Source organism: Ciconia boyciana, chromosome 3 (genome assembly GCF_034638445.1).
Source record: "Ciconia boyciana chromosome 3, ASM3463844v1, whole genome shotgun sequence".
NCBI classification, from domain to species: Eukaryota; Metazoa; Chordata; class Aves; order Ciconiiformes; family Ciconiidae; genus Ciconia; species Ciconia boyciana.
In genome coordinates this window covers 3,298,192-3,314,382 of record NC_132936.1, presented here as the reverse complement: position 1 = coordinate 3,314,382, position 16,191 = coordinate 3,298,192, and the positions used below count along the sequence as shown (strand labels likewise).

The 16,191-nt window shown below is 46.7% G+C and overlaps 1 protein-coding gene across 1 annotated transcript; it reads right to left on the bottom strand.

Moving 5' to 3' along the window:
• Positions 1 to 665: 665 nt before the first annotated feature.
• Positions 666 to 16,091, bottom strand: PRSS55 (serine protease 55). The gene is made up of 5 exons (XM_072858367.1): positions 16,037 to 16,091; positions 15,422 to 15,611; positions 14,277 to 14,524; positions 11,163 to 11,305; positions 666 to 968 (listed from the first exon to the last, which is right to left on the bottom strand). Exons 1-5 carry the CDS (start codon positions 16,089 to 16,091, stop codon positions 666 to 668), a joined length of 939 nt encoding a protein of 312 aa, XP_072714468.1.
• Between the last annotated feature and the right edge of the window lie 100 nt (positions 16,092 to 16,191).

Sequence of the window (16,191 nt, the reverse complement as noted above, 5' to 3'; positions counted from 1 at the left end):
TATTGCCTTTAACAACCAAAACCCAGCATTTGCAATCCAGGTAAATAAGATTGATTAGTTATACGACGCTACACCTTCCAACAGTGGCCAAAAGATTTCTTGCCCTTTTTCTAGCTTACGGAGATATTGAATTTGATATGTAGTCATGTCCCAGGAGCTTGACATGTCACCTGAGCAGCTGCTGTGGTCTCTGAAGATGCTCTTAGCTTGGGCCAGCTAAAAGATAGAAGATACATTAGTCCAGCTAATAATTAGCTGTAAGATACATTAACCCAGAGCTGTCCTACCAACAGTTAAGCTAATATGCAACTGGGTAAGCTAAGACCTTTCTTAGGACTTCAGCCTTCCAAGGAGATCAGCTGCTTCAGATGCCACATCTTGACTTTGCATCTGAGCTTAGCAAATAACTGCGCCTGATGTGACCCACCAGCGTGGAAAATCTGTGTTTTTCAGAGGATTATAGCCTCTCTTGTCTGTGTCCTGGCTCTCTCATTTCATCTCTACGTCCTCTTCATTGCTCCCCTGTCTCACTGTGGCATCTCATTTTGGCATCTGTGTCCACACTAGTGAGACGGAGCGGGTTGACCTGAGACATTATATGGGTCAGCAGCAAAAGAAGAATGAGACAGTAGTTCTGACTTTTATTATGTGTTGAAAAATATTCTCTAGAGTAATCTAATTGCTATTAAGGAGATAAATAAAGGGAGACAATACTCAAGAAATACCAGCTGTGTCTGAGCCCTGGAAGGAACCACCCTGGCATTTGCAAGGTTATCCATGCCTTCAATGAAGAAAGGTTTCCCCCTTATGGCTGTCTCAGTCTCAATCCAGCCACGGTAGCTGTAAACAGACATTAAGATCTCATGGTTTGGCTTTTCTGCACAATCTTCTCCCCAGCTGACGATGCCGACCTGAAACCACTTCATGGTGTTCCAGTAGCTGCAAACCAGAGGTCCCCCGCTGTCCACCTACGGCATAAGGAGGATGTTACAGCAGGATCAAACCTCGGGACTCATAGCAGCTGCATCCCAGAGACTGACTGGGAAAATCAAGCTCTGTCCTGAGTTCGTGAGGATTTGGGGGAACAAGGAAATTTTGGACTCCAAATTTCACAGCTCAGCCCTGAGATCCCTGCAGAATAAATAGATACAGAAGGTAAGAGGAGGAGATCAGTCACAAGCTCTGGCTCAGTGCATTGCCCTGTCCTTCTCAGCCTTTTCCACACGCTCCCGTGGCCCCAGAAGGATAACTGAATCCTGTCACCAAGAGACAATATCTGAGAGTGAAAAGGGACATTTGCTGTGACTGCTCATTCAGTCCTTGACTTCTCTGCAAAACTGAGGCATGTAGGTGCCAGGTACCTGCCACTGCTAATTTTGGGGGCTAGCATCCAGAAACTGGACAAGAGATGAACACTAATCCTGACAAGTCCTTCTTGCAACCACAGTAATTTTACTGAAAACTTGCCTGCTACTGCAAGGGCAACCATCACTCACCCAGTGTGTGTGTAAGCCTTCAAATGCACGCTGCAGACACCCTGCAAAGAGGAATGTCCTCCTGTTGGCTGCTGTAGCTTGAACACCAGGAGCACACCTAGTTTCCCGCTTGACCTCTGTGTGCAATCTCTGAACACAACCCAAGGGAGAAGAGATGCCAGCACAAAATCCACCCAGCCAGGTACAGCACTTTTCTGACGGTTATGTACATCTTAACTGCTGTGCAGCCCCTGCTCTAAATAAGACAGTTTCCTTCCACAGGGGGTTTGAATCTTTTTTCTGCCCTATCTCCAGTACTTCGTGTGGTAAATAAGAAATTCGGTATGAACCCATTTCCTGAGACAGCCAGCTTTCCTGGGAAATGTTGTCCTTCCCTCCTTGTACACTACTTTGAGAAATGTCTTTGTCATTAATGTATGAACCCCCCTCCACCAGCAGCTACCCTCAGCTAATACACATTAATTAATAAGTAAGGAAGTGGCTGTAGTCCCCTGTGCAACTCATCAGCACCGGCTAAAGTTTATGGCAGAATTCCTACTCAAATCATTAGATGCAGGGTCCAGAACCATAATATTTTTATCTTTTTAAAATTTTTTTCTATTTTTCTTTTTGGTTCAACATGCATACAAGAGTGAAAATGAAGATAAATACAGGGAAAACGTTGCTTCAGCATTCATAGAATCACAGAATCATTTAGGTTGGAAAAGACCTTTAAGATCATTGAGTCCAACTGTAAATTCAATACTGTTTGCACTGAAATGGTGTTACTGTAGCTACGTGTCTGCATCTCAGCCAGTGCTGCTGGACCCTCTTCAGACGCAGGATCTAAAGACATTTCCCAACCTTGTTTCAGCCAAGAATTTGCGTGAATCGCACAAGTGACCTTGCAGTGACCTTGGATCCCTGCGTTATCAGTGTCCTTGGCGATGGCATCCTGTTTGAATGAATGAACATCTAGGCTGTACGCACAATTAAATTACTGGGAATTTTACTGCTAATTCCCTCAGGGCAGGAACAGGCCAAATGTATTATCCTGGTAGCGAAAGGAAGGCACTTCAAGCCTCCTACACAAAGATAATAAATGAAGTCGAGAGAGTGGGAGCCGTTCGCAAGCCAGTGACGCAGCAACGGCTGACGGTCCCTCATCGGTGATATGTCGGGATGCATCGTGCTGGCTTTTCCCAGTACAGGAGATTTTTAGCATTGGTAGAGCCCCTGCACATCATCGGGGCGGATCAGTTTCAGAGCGTTCAATTTGGAGGCTGTTCACACTTGCAAAGGACCTTTCTCCCAGGGCTCTTAAATACCAGTTAATTCCTGATACCTTGTGACTATCCTTGGGGGGAAAAGTCTTATCGTATTTCATAGCTGAGAAAACCACAGCAGAAAAGGGATGCGATTTGCACGAGGCAATGGCAGAGCCAGGAATCCCTATTCAAACTACAGATCACGTGGGTTTCCTTTCAAATCAGATCTGCTTTTCCCTGTTTGCCTCTTTAACCATGTTCGTTTTGTTCTCTGCCTGGTCGGCCAGGAAAGGGAGAGCTGTCTGCAGGGCTTGGGGGACTGTGAGCTGCGGAAAGAAATTTAAAACCTAGGCAGAGAGGGAGTTAGGCAATGCTGTGAAAACCCAGGCAGCAGCTGCAAATCCATTTGTCTAATCCACAAACCCTGAGACCCAAATTCTGCTTCAGATCCCTTTCCACATGGGCTGAGCTGGTTTGCTTCATGGGTGCAACTTCTAACATGCCATTTCTCTTAACTTCAGCTATTTAACTTGACAATTTTATCACAAAGTGGGCTAAATCATCCTCTCCATGTGATAATCTCGCTTACATAATTATAGCAGTAGCCCAGATGAATCAGTAGCCTGGGTTTTATAGGGCTAAAGATAGAGAAAATAAACCTAGTTCTTGGACACTTCTGAATATCTCTGTATCCACCTTAAGCTCTCAAAAACATTGGCCGAAGGTTTTCCATCCTTGTGTCGGAGAGGGTGTGGGAGGAGCAAGTTTTGAGCACTGGTACAATTATTTCAGCTCTGTGATGTTTCCAGTAGCACTAATTTAATGAATGCTCAGGTTAACGACTGAAGATCGAAGAACTTATTAAATGCTGCTTTCAGCTTTCAGCCTCCTGTATCCTGGTGGTGAAACACTTCTGGTCAGCAACACACACCAGATACCTGCTCCTGCTCTTCAGTCTGAGTGCTGAGATTCTGGACAGCAAAAAACCTAAAAATAGCATCTTTGCTTCTGTTGCATGTTTCTTGTCAACTAGAAGATGAGTAAAAAGCAACCACACAAACCAGATCCAGTGCTGAATTCATGCCTTCCACAACTGCATGTTAATCCTCCCATTAGGAGAGGTGAGAGCAATGATATATTCCCCAATAAATAGTTCTGGCTTGTATAAAATCTGTCACTGACTAACAAGGCACTTTGTTCCCTGAAGCTGATCAAAAGTTTCATCCTTTTCACTGTGGCCAAAGCCTTTTTGTGAACATCAGGAGCTTTTCTTCTGACTTTAGTGGGCTTTGGATCAAGAGTGTAATCTTCTCCCTTTCGTATTTGTATTCATGTCTGCAACATGGTAATGGATCTGAACAAACACGTTCAGCCACATAAATCTTCTTAGGTGGGAGAAGCTCTGGGGGAGGGAGAACAACCCATCTGATACTCATTAGGTGGATACACAATCCTCGCAAGTCATTGCCGGTTTCATTTTCATGTTGGTAAGCTCTGTGTAAATTGGAGAGAATCAGCATGTGAATAACAGCACTTGCCATTAGAGCTGACCTGGCTGCAGGAAGTAAAGGCTTTTGCAAACAGACGATTTCTTCAGTTATTTCACCGTGAACAAGCTGCCTTTAGAGAAAAGTGGAAGGAAGGAGGCTATGGCCATTTTTCACATGCAGGTATCGAAAATGAACCAGGTAACACAGGGCACCTGGACTCCTTTCATGGGATCCCTTTGAGATCTCAGGTGAGAGCCTTCAGCTACTCTGTCCCTCCATCCCCTTGCTGGAAAATGGGAGAACAAGACCACTCTGCTCCGTCCACATAGATGTCAGCAGGGTCCATTAGTAACTATGGTGGCACAGACTTAAAGGCAGTTATAATGCATCTGGCCAAAGACCCATGTGGCCCAGACTCCTGTCTCTGACAGTCATCTGTAGCAAGTGCTCAGGGAAGGAGAATGAGAAACAGGGCAAGTATTTGCAGAGTTGTATTTACATCACAGTCATTAATAGCCTTAGAGAGATCTTCATCCAGGAAGTTATCTAATTGCTTTTTGAATCCATTTATCCCTTAGGATAAATACCCACAACATCCTGGTCAGTGACTTCCATAGTTTAATTATCTGTTAGATGAAAAAACACTTCCTTTTCTTTGTTTTAAATCTGCTGCCTGATATGGCCATCTGACACCCCCTCCTTCATGCGTTTTGAACAGTAGGGACAAGAGGACAGCTCTTGACTGTCCTCTCCTCGCTGCTCATGACTTTAGAAATCTGTGTCTTATTCCCATCAGACATCTCTTTTACAAGTCTGAGAGTCCTGCTCTGTTATTCCCCTTTCTGCCAGAAGCCATGCCGTGTCCCTGTTCATCCTTCCTACTCTACTCTTGTCCTTTTCTAAAACTACTACTCCTTTCTCAGATGGGGTGGATGGGAATGGCACACAGCACACAAGACATAGGCTCCCAAGATTAGTGCCCTGGCATAACATACATTTGCTTTGCTACCTATTCCTTTCCTAATAATTCATAATGCTCTCATTGCCTTTTTGACCTCCACAGAGCCTCGTGCTGAGGTTTGTGAAGGACTATCCACAGTTACTCAACGATCTTCTTACATGGTAATAGCTAATTTAGAGCCTATTATTGCATGCGTACAGCTGCAGTTCCTTCTCCCTATATTCATTACTTTTCCTTTATCAACAGTGAACTGCATCTGCTGTTTTAACTTCCAGTCACCCAGACTAATGAGATCCTGCTGCACCTCTGCAGAGTCAGTTTTAATTTTGACCACTGAATAATGCTGTGGCTTCGGTCAACGTGGTTGCCTCAGCATTCGCCCTCCTTGAACATCACAATTCCTTGCACAGATGCCAACACACCTCCCCTTGTGAGCCCTTTCTCCCACCAAATCCTGCCTTCAAACCGAAGCCCTTCTACTTCATGACAGTTCAGTTTCTGCATGAGCCTTTGGTGAGAAATCTCATTAAAAGAGTTTTGGAAATCTCAGCATGTTATATCAGCTGGATCACCCTCTGCCACATGCTTGTCGACTCCTTCAAAGAATTAAAATCTGCCTGTGAGTCATGACTTTCCCTTAAAGCCGCGTTGACTCACTGTAATTGAATGAGAAGCGGCTCCTCTGAGTCATCACACCCATTCCCCCACTCCTAGGGCAAGCACAAAGTAGGTTTTTGTGTTCAGCTGGATCCAGAGATGTTCTGCTCCCCACAGCTTCACTCACCAGGCACGCAAAGTGACGCTGGACCCCCTTGCTGCAAACCAAAGAGCTTCAGTTTGAGGGACCAAAAGCTACAACCCAGAGGAAGAAGCAGAAGAGGCATGCGACATCATCAACATCCCAGGTCCTTGCAACAGGAAGGAATGTTTTTGACAGATGAAAGAATTAAGCCACCACAGCCCGAATGTGTTCACTTGTCTGCCCATATCATAAAATGATCAAATGATGAAAGCTCTATAAAACCATGGGACACAGGAAAGCGTTCTAATTTTTATGAGCTGCACATCAAAGCACCCTTCAGAAGCAAATTTAAGAGACTGCAAATGTAGAAACGCCTTTCTACTGCTTTGTTCCAGGGCTTCCCAGGACACCTTCCTACTTAAACCAATCTGTCCCTTAGGGAAAAAACCCACTCCATCATGTTAGCAATAGTTCAGTGATGGAGACTCCACCACGAGGATGGAGAGTGGATCACTCTCTTCAATATTAAAGCAAGGTACAATAGTAAAGTAATTTTGTATAGTTAGGAATAACTTTGAACTGAAATGTGGTTAGCTTTGACGCCTGGCCCCCAGGACGCCTTTGTCTGATGGGCAGAAGGGCCTATAACCTCAGACCTCATACAGATACTCTCCATCCCTACAGACTGCAATCGGACCATCATCTATCCACCTCTGTTCAGATATTTTGAACAGCCTGAGGGACTGACCACGCTTCCCTGTGACCCCTGCATCTGTGATAATTTACCTATATGGACCAAATTTTCATTTGCAGACTTTTTCTTTAAAAAATTCTACTTCGCAAGTCTTCCTTTGCAGTTTTGGAGCCATGTTAGCACCAGCAAAAGGATGCAAGAGCTTTTGTCACTTCTGCACAGGTTTAGTATTCTTGCGCACAGATGAAGTGAGGGTGCGAGGGGTGAGTTCAGCTCCAGGCTGGTCACCTCTCCTTGGTGTTTCCAGTGCAAGTGCCAAGCTCCCATTGCAGTCACATTACTGGCACTGGGGCATGGTTTGAGACAGGGGCAGTGGGATGCCAGGGGGATATCGTGGGATATCTAAAATAGCACTGGAAACTTAGATGTAGGCAACTGTCCTGCCTTAGAGCCATGTGTCTCCCTGTGAGCTAGACACCTTGGACTTGCTTTTAGTTAATGGGGAGCAATAAGCACTTGTATGGGGATTTATCTCATTTTAAAATAGATGGTTAAAACAGTCTCAATGAATTACATGTCAGAAGAGCTTTTTTTCTCCCTATTGATGGAAAGATGATTCGCTAGAAGCAGATGGCTATAGAAAAGACATTTGTATCTGGCCGGATAAATCCCACCCAGAGTTGTACAACAACTACTGCTATCGCTATAGCTATGGGTGGTGAGAGCCCTGAGCATCCCAGATGCTGTAAAGGGCATTTGCCCTTTCCAAACTGCTGACAGTATGTGTGGGCAGGACATATTACAGGTGAAGGAAAGAGGTCCTTCTCTGCCTTTTTCACAGAACTAAAGAAATTAAAACCCAGAGCCCTAGATGCATCCTAGCATCATTTCAGATGTTTATCAGAGATGGCGAAGATCACCTCCTGCTACAGTCGGTGGAAGGGGGTAGATACCTTCAGCCCGTGACACAGATCAGCCCTGCACTGAGGGATGGTGTAGGGCATGGTGAAGCTGAGCTGGAACCATAGCACCGCTTGTTTGTGGTCACACAGTGATTCCTTTCCCTGAATGTCAGGGGCCTGGGCCCCCCTTCATCTCCTGCTGGCCTGAACTGTACGTGAACTGTGACTTCTAGCTGAACACACGCTGTCCTAATCACCACAGCGCTGAGCTACCCCCACAGACCTCCTTTGCAGAAACTCTCTGAAATATAATTGGGCCATTTACTGAATTTTGTCTGGATAGGCAAGATACTGAAGAGGCATTTGCTTTGTGAGTCCCTTATACTCTAATTATTGTTCAAGTTACCATTGCATCAGAGCCTAACAAAAGATGCTTAAGAAAGCAAGGAATTAGACATCAATTGTGGTTCATGGGGTCATGGAAGAAATGTAGCACACAAAAAAATAACACATAGGCGATCTCTAGTGTCTGTTCTTTAGCACTTGTACCCCATGAACATCCATTAATGCTAATGTTTATGACTAAATAGAACTATAAGTCAATTACAGATCCTGTTAGTGTTAATTCACAGTCAATCTATATATTTGTCTGCAGAACCGCTAGGGAATTGGTATACAACAGATTTTTCTTTTTAAGTGAATGGATTTTTTTTTAAAAGTACAAATACTCGGGAACTCTGCTATTTAAACTCCTTGAGTTATAGCAATGTTGTCAGTGATCCTCAAATTAGTCATGGCTGGTACTAGTACGATGGCAGCTGGTGAAACGTCTGAGCCTTTCCATCCATGTCCTGTTGCCACATGGCGCATTAAGGCAGCGGTCAGTAGGATAAACCTTCTACATGATGCCTCGGTGAAGATATCTGTGTGGCTTTAGTTACTCTTAAAACAGCTTGCTGCAACGGGGAAAATCTAGCACACAAATGGCACACAGTGCAAAGACTTAGGATGGTAATCCTTTGGATCCAGATGAGGATCATGTGGACTTACAGCCTTGGGTCTAGATGCAACCTGCCCATCTTAGCCTGGCTCTGGACACTAACAAATGTATCCTGATTCTCAGCAAAGCTCAGGAAAGGTTAACATAAGGCTGTTATCTACTTCATGTCCAGAAAGATCATGCATCTGTGCAGTGCATGGCTTTCAGGTTTACTGTGACCACATCTACACCAGCAAGCTCAGCATCTGCAGGGTTTGTTCCCTGACCAGGGGTCTCTGCCTTGCCTGTGCTGCTACTCCTTCCTGGCCTCTAAACTGGGGTGCCAGGATCCAAAGTGATTATTGTGGGTTGCTCCTGACCCATGCAAAATCTTGAGCTGTGTCTGGAAATCATCCAGGAGACAGCTGGTTGGCACAGACCAAAACCGTGCCCGGGGCTGCTCTACCTCCTTGACAGTGCTGACTTCGTAAAGGTATTTTGAGCTCTGGGCTCATTGTCATTTGACACAGACCCCAAAATCTTCATGGAAAAGAGTAGTTCGATAGATTGCACTGTCTACAGTGTACCTCACTATCTGCCCGGGGCAGATGAATTGAGTGTCCAGTGGTCCATGCTGCAGAGCAAGCATCAGGTTTGGACCTGGCCTCCCAGTTCATTACCAGGCAGCCTACTACAGGCAAGCCACCAGATTTCTGAACCAGCCTAGCAAGGCCAACATGTGCCCTGACTTTACTCAGTGCTTCCCAGCAAACCATCTATCAGCAAAATGCTTCCCCTCCAGCAAATTAGCAAATCCTGATGAAAAGCCATGTCACCTCTCCTGACGAGCTCCACTTCTAGCCTAGGATATGGTTTTGTCTTGCTCTCGTTATTTGCAAGGTTGCAAGACATTTCTGCCTGGTCAAGCTTCCACTAAAAGTGGGAAGTTGCTGGGTTATGAGCATTATCACACATGCGATCGTTGTGTACTTCCACTGCTTGGAAAGCTCGTATTTCTAGTTCATTTCTCAGACGACTCTAACATTATTGTAGATCAAAATAGCACCCTCATCAGCTTTCTGAATACAGGAGATTCATTTTGCTGGGTACAAGTGCTCTTGCTGTTTCACCAGCATAATTCAGTCGCAGAACTTAAGGCTCGGCTGGGAAGTGCATTCTTTAATCATGTTAATGTTATCCTGTGGCAGTTTTCTTTTTAAAATTTTTGATTGAATTTAATGGAGGTGAAAGTCACTAGATGAATGGTTTCAGAGACAGATGCTCTCTGGCTAATCAAAAAATAATTTTGCAAAGCAAAGCTTCCCCTCCGCTGCCCAGCTAGCAATGGCCCAGATAGCAATGGCTTTGCAGTCCACGGTCCCTGTACCCACTGTCTTTGCCTAAAGGACAGGGGATCTCTCCCTATCCTGGGTGTTGATATAGTTCCCTCAATGAATGATTCCTACAGGATAAAGCTGTGCATACATGTGCCTGCCCATCTGTTCCCTTTCAAATACATGGACATGTCTAAGAAAACCCTTGCCCAGTAGAGGACAGAGACTTTAGTCCTGAAGCAGAGGCTGCAGGGAGAGCTCAGTCCTTACCAGGCACTCAGAGGGGTTGGAGGTTGGATGCTATGAAAGAAAAGGTGTTTTTTGGCTTTCAGACTTTGTTTGACATCAGGACAGCAGTCCTGTGGATGGAGTATGTTCTGAGGGCAGAAGTTCTCAGTGAGGTTTTCCATATCTGGGTGTTTGTGTCAGCTCTCTTCCTTTAGCAGTCCCTGATATCAAATACTGCTTGAACTCTATTATTTAGCTTCAAAAGTCCATCATCCTACATGACTAACTCATTGCAATAAGATGCGACTAGTTCTGGCAGCCACAGACCAACCTGCCATGATATCAAAGGACATTTGTATCAGAGCCAAGACCTCACCTGAGAAGTTTCTAATATTCAAGTTAAACATACCTGGAGTCAATTTCCCACCCCATTCTTTTGTTTTGACCCTCGTCTCCTTTCAGTATTTAATGTGGCAATAGAGCAGTACTGCCCAGCCCAGGGCTGAGGGAACACTAGGCAGGAGGAGGACACAGCCCATGCTGTGCTGAGCCCTCTCCGAAGAGACACGAGACCTCTCGTCCCATCGCTCCCACCACTGCACAGCTTGGCCACAGCAGACACCGGGTTTTTAAATTGCTGTGAGATAAAAGTCCAAATTCCTCTGCCCAGAACCATCCAAAACTGTCTCCCATCCAAGGGGACTTGCTGGGAACCACCCTTTTCCCTTGCCCTCCTTCCAGCTCACGGTTTCTCTTGCAAAGCTCCTATTTCTCTCTCTGCAGGGAGGGAATCGGGGCAGGGGGAGAGTGTGAGGAGAGGCCCGTTGGCTCAACAAGGTGTTTCATTTCCAGCACCACCACTGCTTTCCAACCCCAAGAGTCCTGCATCCCCGCTACCCAGGTCAGTATGCCTTTGCAGATAGTTCCTTGGCCCCTGGGCATCCTGTCCTGGCCTCCTGCAGAGAAGCTTTAGCAACCCCAGGAAGCCATGGGAAGGATTGATGTTCATTCCTGAAGCAAAGGAGCTTCTCCTCCAATGTCTTTGTGCCCCGTAGGCAGCGTGGCCGTCCGGAAGCCTGTTTACTTTACCTGGCAGGCACCTCTTTCTCCTCTCTCCAGCTCAGCACACAGCACGTTCTCCACTAGCTGTGGGATCCGCTCCAAGCACTGCTCCCTGCTGATGAGCTTCATCCGCGCTTTCTGCAGCACGTGGGATGCTGGCACCGCAACTGCTAACCAGCAAGTGAGAAGAGAACGATTAACAAACCCTGCAGAACAGCACAGACTTGTAAGGGTGAAACCACAGTTGGAGGCTAGCCCTTGGGACTACTCCCAGCTGAATTTGTAAGGCATCTCAGGGCAAGAGGGTCTCAGGGCACAACTGTATAGTCTTGGGGTCATGAGGGCTTACAGGGGCTGTCCAAATGTTAGCAAAGATAAGTTTGTGCTCTTGACTTTATGCCAGCCTAGGAGGTGGGTAGGTAGGTAGAGAGGGGTGAGGTGTTAATGGGCAAAGCTGAAATCCTGGGGAGTGGAGGCTTGCTAAATAGGATTTTAAAAAATCATTTTCAAGGTGAACTCTGGGATGCAGTACAGCTGGAAGACCCCAAAGAGATGGCTTATCCTGTCGGTCTTGGTGATGACCTGAGATGAGCTGCACTGCACACCTCGGGTTTCTCACGTTTCTGGGGAACTCAGTTTGAGGGACTCTTCATGGCGTCCTGTGGAAGCCCTGAAGAGCAAAGTCCACTGAGCTTTCCCCAGAACAGATGATCTTGTTACCCCCATGCTTTCATGGGGGGCTGTGAGGCCGTGCCTCACCCAGAGGACCAGCTGTATCTTTCACAAGGTGGCTCTCAGGATGGCAGTACACAATAGAAATAACTGCTTTATTCTTCCCTCAAGATGGAAAAAACAAGAAATGGCAGAAGGCACCAGCAAGTGACAAAAAGACTGAAAATATTCAGAACTACTTGGAAAAACCACTCATTTAACCCATGTTTCTCTTCAAACTGAACCTGAGTCTGAAGGATAAAAGTGACTTTTGGAGGATGCTGCTGCCAGGGAGGAGACCTACAGATTTCCAGAAACTCATTCCTTCTTCCATATTTCACTGAGCTAAATCCTCCCTGCACCTTCGGGAAGGTGGGACTCAAAGGTAAGACCTAAAAGGTAGAAAGTTGTCAGGTAAGATGTGCCCCCATCTTTTCCCAGCTAAGATGGGGCCGCTCCATGGAAGCATCCACAGATTAAAATGCTTTGATGTAGGCATCTCCAAGGAGGTGGCTCCACTTGAGGTCTAATTGACTGCAGTCAGAGAATCACAGACTCATAGAATCATTCAGGTTGGAAAAGACCTTTAAGATCATCAAGTCCAACTGTTAACGTAGCACTGCCAAGTCCACCACTAAGCCATGTCCCTAAGCACCACATCTACACATCTTTTAAATACCCCCAGGGATGGTGACTCCACCACTTCCCTGGGCAGCCTCTTCCAATGCTTGACAACCCTTTCAGTGAAGACACTTTTCCTAATATCCAATTTAAACCTCCCCTGGAGCAACTTGAGGCCGCTTCCTTTGTCCTATCGCTTGTTACCTGGGAGAAGAGACCGACCCCCACCTCTCTACAACCTCCTTTCAGGTAGCCGTAGAGAGCGAGAAGGTCTCCCCTGAGCCTCCTCTTCTCCAGGCTCAACAACCCCAGGTCCCTCAGCTGCTCCCCATCAGCCTTGTGCTCCAGACCCTTCCCCAGCTCCGTTGCCCTTCTCTGGACACGCTCCAGCCCCTCAATGTCTCTCTTGTAGTGAGGGGCCCAACACTGAACACAGCATTCGAGGTGCGGCCTCACCAGTGCCGAGTACAGGAGGACAATCACTGCCCCAGTCCTGCTGGCCACACTATTTCTGATACAAGCCAGGATGCCATTGGCCTTCTTGGCCACCTGGGCACACTGCTGGCTCACATTCGAAGGAGAGACAGGCTGATGCCACCTGAGGTGGCAGTTGAGAGATGTCCACCTACAGAATGCTGACAGAGATGAGAAATGACCCATTTTTTCCCCCACCAAGGAGCAATGCCTCATACTTTCTGGTATGGCTCGTATCGCACCATCGCACATCCCTCTCACCAAACTCAGCTTCTGCTGTTTTTCTTCTGAAACATCTCCCAGACAGAAGGGATATGTGCCAAGGCTGAGTGCATTGACCTCCCGCAGGGTGCAATTTGGAGAGCAGAGGCGATGTCAACTGAGCCCACACAGCAGCATGAGGCCAATCTCCGGAGCCACGCCATGCTTTTTGCAAAGAGACTAGCTAAAGAGAAATCCTGCCAAGCTGCAGAGTGACTCTGCAGCAGCCCCCTGCTTTTCTGTTTCTAAGAGGACGTTACCTTGGTGAAATGGGAGAGTTTCACAACTATAACACAGTGTTGTGTTGTGTATTACTGTTACGTGAGGCAAATGAAGCCTAAGAAGGAAAATGCAGAGTTTCAGAGAGGAGACAGAAACCCTACAGAGCAGAATAGCAAGGATTAAATGGGACATTCACTTACTACATCCTAGGAAGGACTGTTTAAAGCGCCAAGGCACCACCCTGCCCACTCCATCCCGATTACCTCTTTCCAATAATGAAATCACTCATTAGCCGTTTAGTGACATTTGTTCAGGATAGACATTTTGGGTCACAAGCTGGAGCTACTTTCATGAGGGCTTAAATGAGAGCAATTAGCAATAGAAATCTGCTGTTCTACATGAGTGAAGAAGAGGGGTAGCCAGTACCATTGAATCGACCTGGTTCATGGAGGCATTAAGCCAAAGACAACCCTAGACCTCCACTTCCCTTATTCCAGACTGCATTAGACCCAGCCTAACTTGCCCACCAGGGTGGAGCTTGTCTTACTTTGGGTGCCAAAAAAGGCAAGCTAGAGGTTGAGTTCCTGCAGAGCAAAGGTGGGCTCTAAGGTTTCAGCTTGAACATACGTGCTCAGAGTACCAGGGACTTTGCTCTGCGGGTCAGTAGGTGACTAGTTCTTGCACTGAACAGAGAATTGGTGGATGTAGAGGGGCTGCGAGGGTCTGGATGTGTTTACCAGGGAGGTAGGGAGTGGAAGTTAGTGTGGGTAACCCCTCCTGGGAGAGAACATCTATTTTAAATGGATAAAAACCAGCCTCTGTTAGCAAATACATCTCCTGACAGCATCTCACCTGCACTTGTGGCTCCCCACCCAGCAACCCAACAGTGTTGCCACGTATTGATGTCATATATGAAGGGCAAGCAGATGGGGATTTTCTCATTGCTGAACTCAATGGGAGAGCTGAGCAGGATCAGAGCAATATCATTTTCCATGCTCATTCTGTCAAAGTTTTCGTGGAGGATCAAGCTGTCTGGCTTATGTTCTTCCAGCGGGAGGCTGAGGTCAGTTCCCCCCACTACAACAGTGAGATCTGGTGGCCTTATAAACAAAACAGAAGCAGGGTAGACATAAGCAAACACGAAGGCTTTGTGTTATGAAGGTTGGTGCCTCCTCCCCCTGAGCAGGGTAGGGTGGTGCTCAGCAAATTGCAGAGGCACATTAGCTATAAACATCACAGAAATCTACCCTCACTTCTAGCAAAGCTAATTTTCAGGGGAGAGAGGCGCAGAGGTAGAACATGAATGCAACCAAGTTATAAATAGCCCAGTCGCTAACGAACAGATGGAGTGGGCTGGATCTTCGGGATCGCTGTGCCCTGGGCTGGCTGCTCTGGACCGCGCTGCCCCCAGCCAGCTGCTCCAGGCTGTGATGCCACAGGTCATTTGTCACCGAGCAGTCTTGGCTCTCGGACCTGGCGAATTTTGGAGGGCGCTCACAAAGGGCTGGACTCTGCCACTGGGCATTGCATGGGGTTGATTTATCCAGAAACTGCTGTTTCAAAATCAGACTCTCCATGAGGTAAAGGTGTTTGCTATATGAAAGCAAAGGTAATTTTGGGATTAGAACAAGCTGGAATGGAATACACCTCTTTTTACAAGGTACCGCAACATGTGTAGACATACAGGAAATTCCTGGGGCCATCAGAACAGCATCACGGGCATTTATACAAGGCTGCTCAGACCATCCTTCAAAATATTCCCCTTCTGTATCTCCTGGTTATGCAGATTTCTGCACGTTTCTGTTGTAACACTACCTCTGATCAAAAATGGGCCTGTTTTCCTCAAAGGAGACAATTCCTTTTTTCAGGGCTCTCTTTCTGGCTCAGTCACGTATATGTTGCACTTGACCCCAAGGACACACATATTGCACACCCACAAGGAGCGATGTTACGAACCCATTGTGCCGGGGCTGTCCTCACGTCCCCCAAGTACTCACACCTCTTCTGCAAAGCAATGGGCTGCAGTTAAAATCCACAACGCGCTGATCATGGTGCCTCCGCAGATATGTTTCCCGTGGCTCTGGATGCTCACATGCCACGGGAACTCCCCAGCCTTGGCGTAACTCCCTGCTGTGATCCTCTTGCCAGTGTCCAGAAAAGACTCGTAAGATGGTCGGAGGCCACACTCTGGGTACAAAAGGAGACACATTGCTCACGTACAGCAGTGCCACTGCCTGTGCTAATAACTAGAGGGGCAGGGCATCCGCTAAAGCGCTGGTCTATAATTATTCATGCTACTTGATCTCTACCAAAGCCCCTGGCGTCACTGTAGCCTCCCCAAACCTGCACTCTGCCAAGCAATGCCCAGGCAGTTTGGGGGCTAGCAGGGCCATAGACCATTTCCCATAGGCAGGCTGGATAAAATCCTTGTTTAGGGAGTATAAGTGGAAGAGCTCAGTATCAGGCTGTAGTACAAGCTGTACGTATATGCCATCAGGTACAAGGAATAAGCCCACGCATATTTCATTTACCGATACGTGTATATCCCGTAGGGCTACTAGCAGTTCTGCTCTGCTGGTCGTTTCTGAACTTAAAAAGTTGAGAATAAAAACCTGCATTGATGCTGCTGATCAGAGAAGTTAAACAAAAGAGGGTAACGAGCAGCATTTCAGTCCCAGGCTTGGGCCAACACTCTTCAACAACATTCAGAGCAGTGATGCTTCTGCAGACACCTCAGGACATCTTCCCCATTCCATGTTCTCACCAG

Excerpts from the sequence above, each read along its gene's own strand:
- PRSS55 (XM_072858367.1), bottom strand. The coding sequence starts at position 16,091 with ATGCTGCTCGTTACCCTCTTTTGTTTAACTTCTCTGATCAGCAGCATC. Across the intron at positions 15,612-16,036 it reads GATCAGCAGCATCAATGCAG|AGTGTGGCCTCCGACCATCT; the intron begins GTTTTTATTCTC and ends TTTTGTACCCAG. Across the intron at positions 11,306-14,276 it reads GTGGGGAGCCACAAGTGCAG|CAGTTGCGGTGCCAGCATCC; the intron begins GTGAGATGCTGT and ends CTTGCTGGTTAG.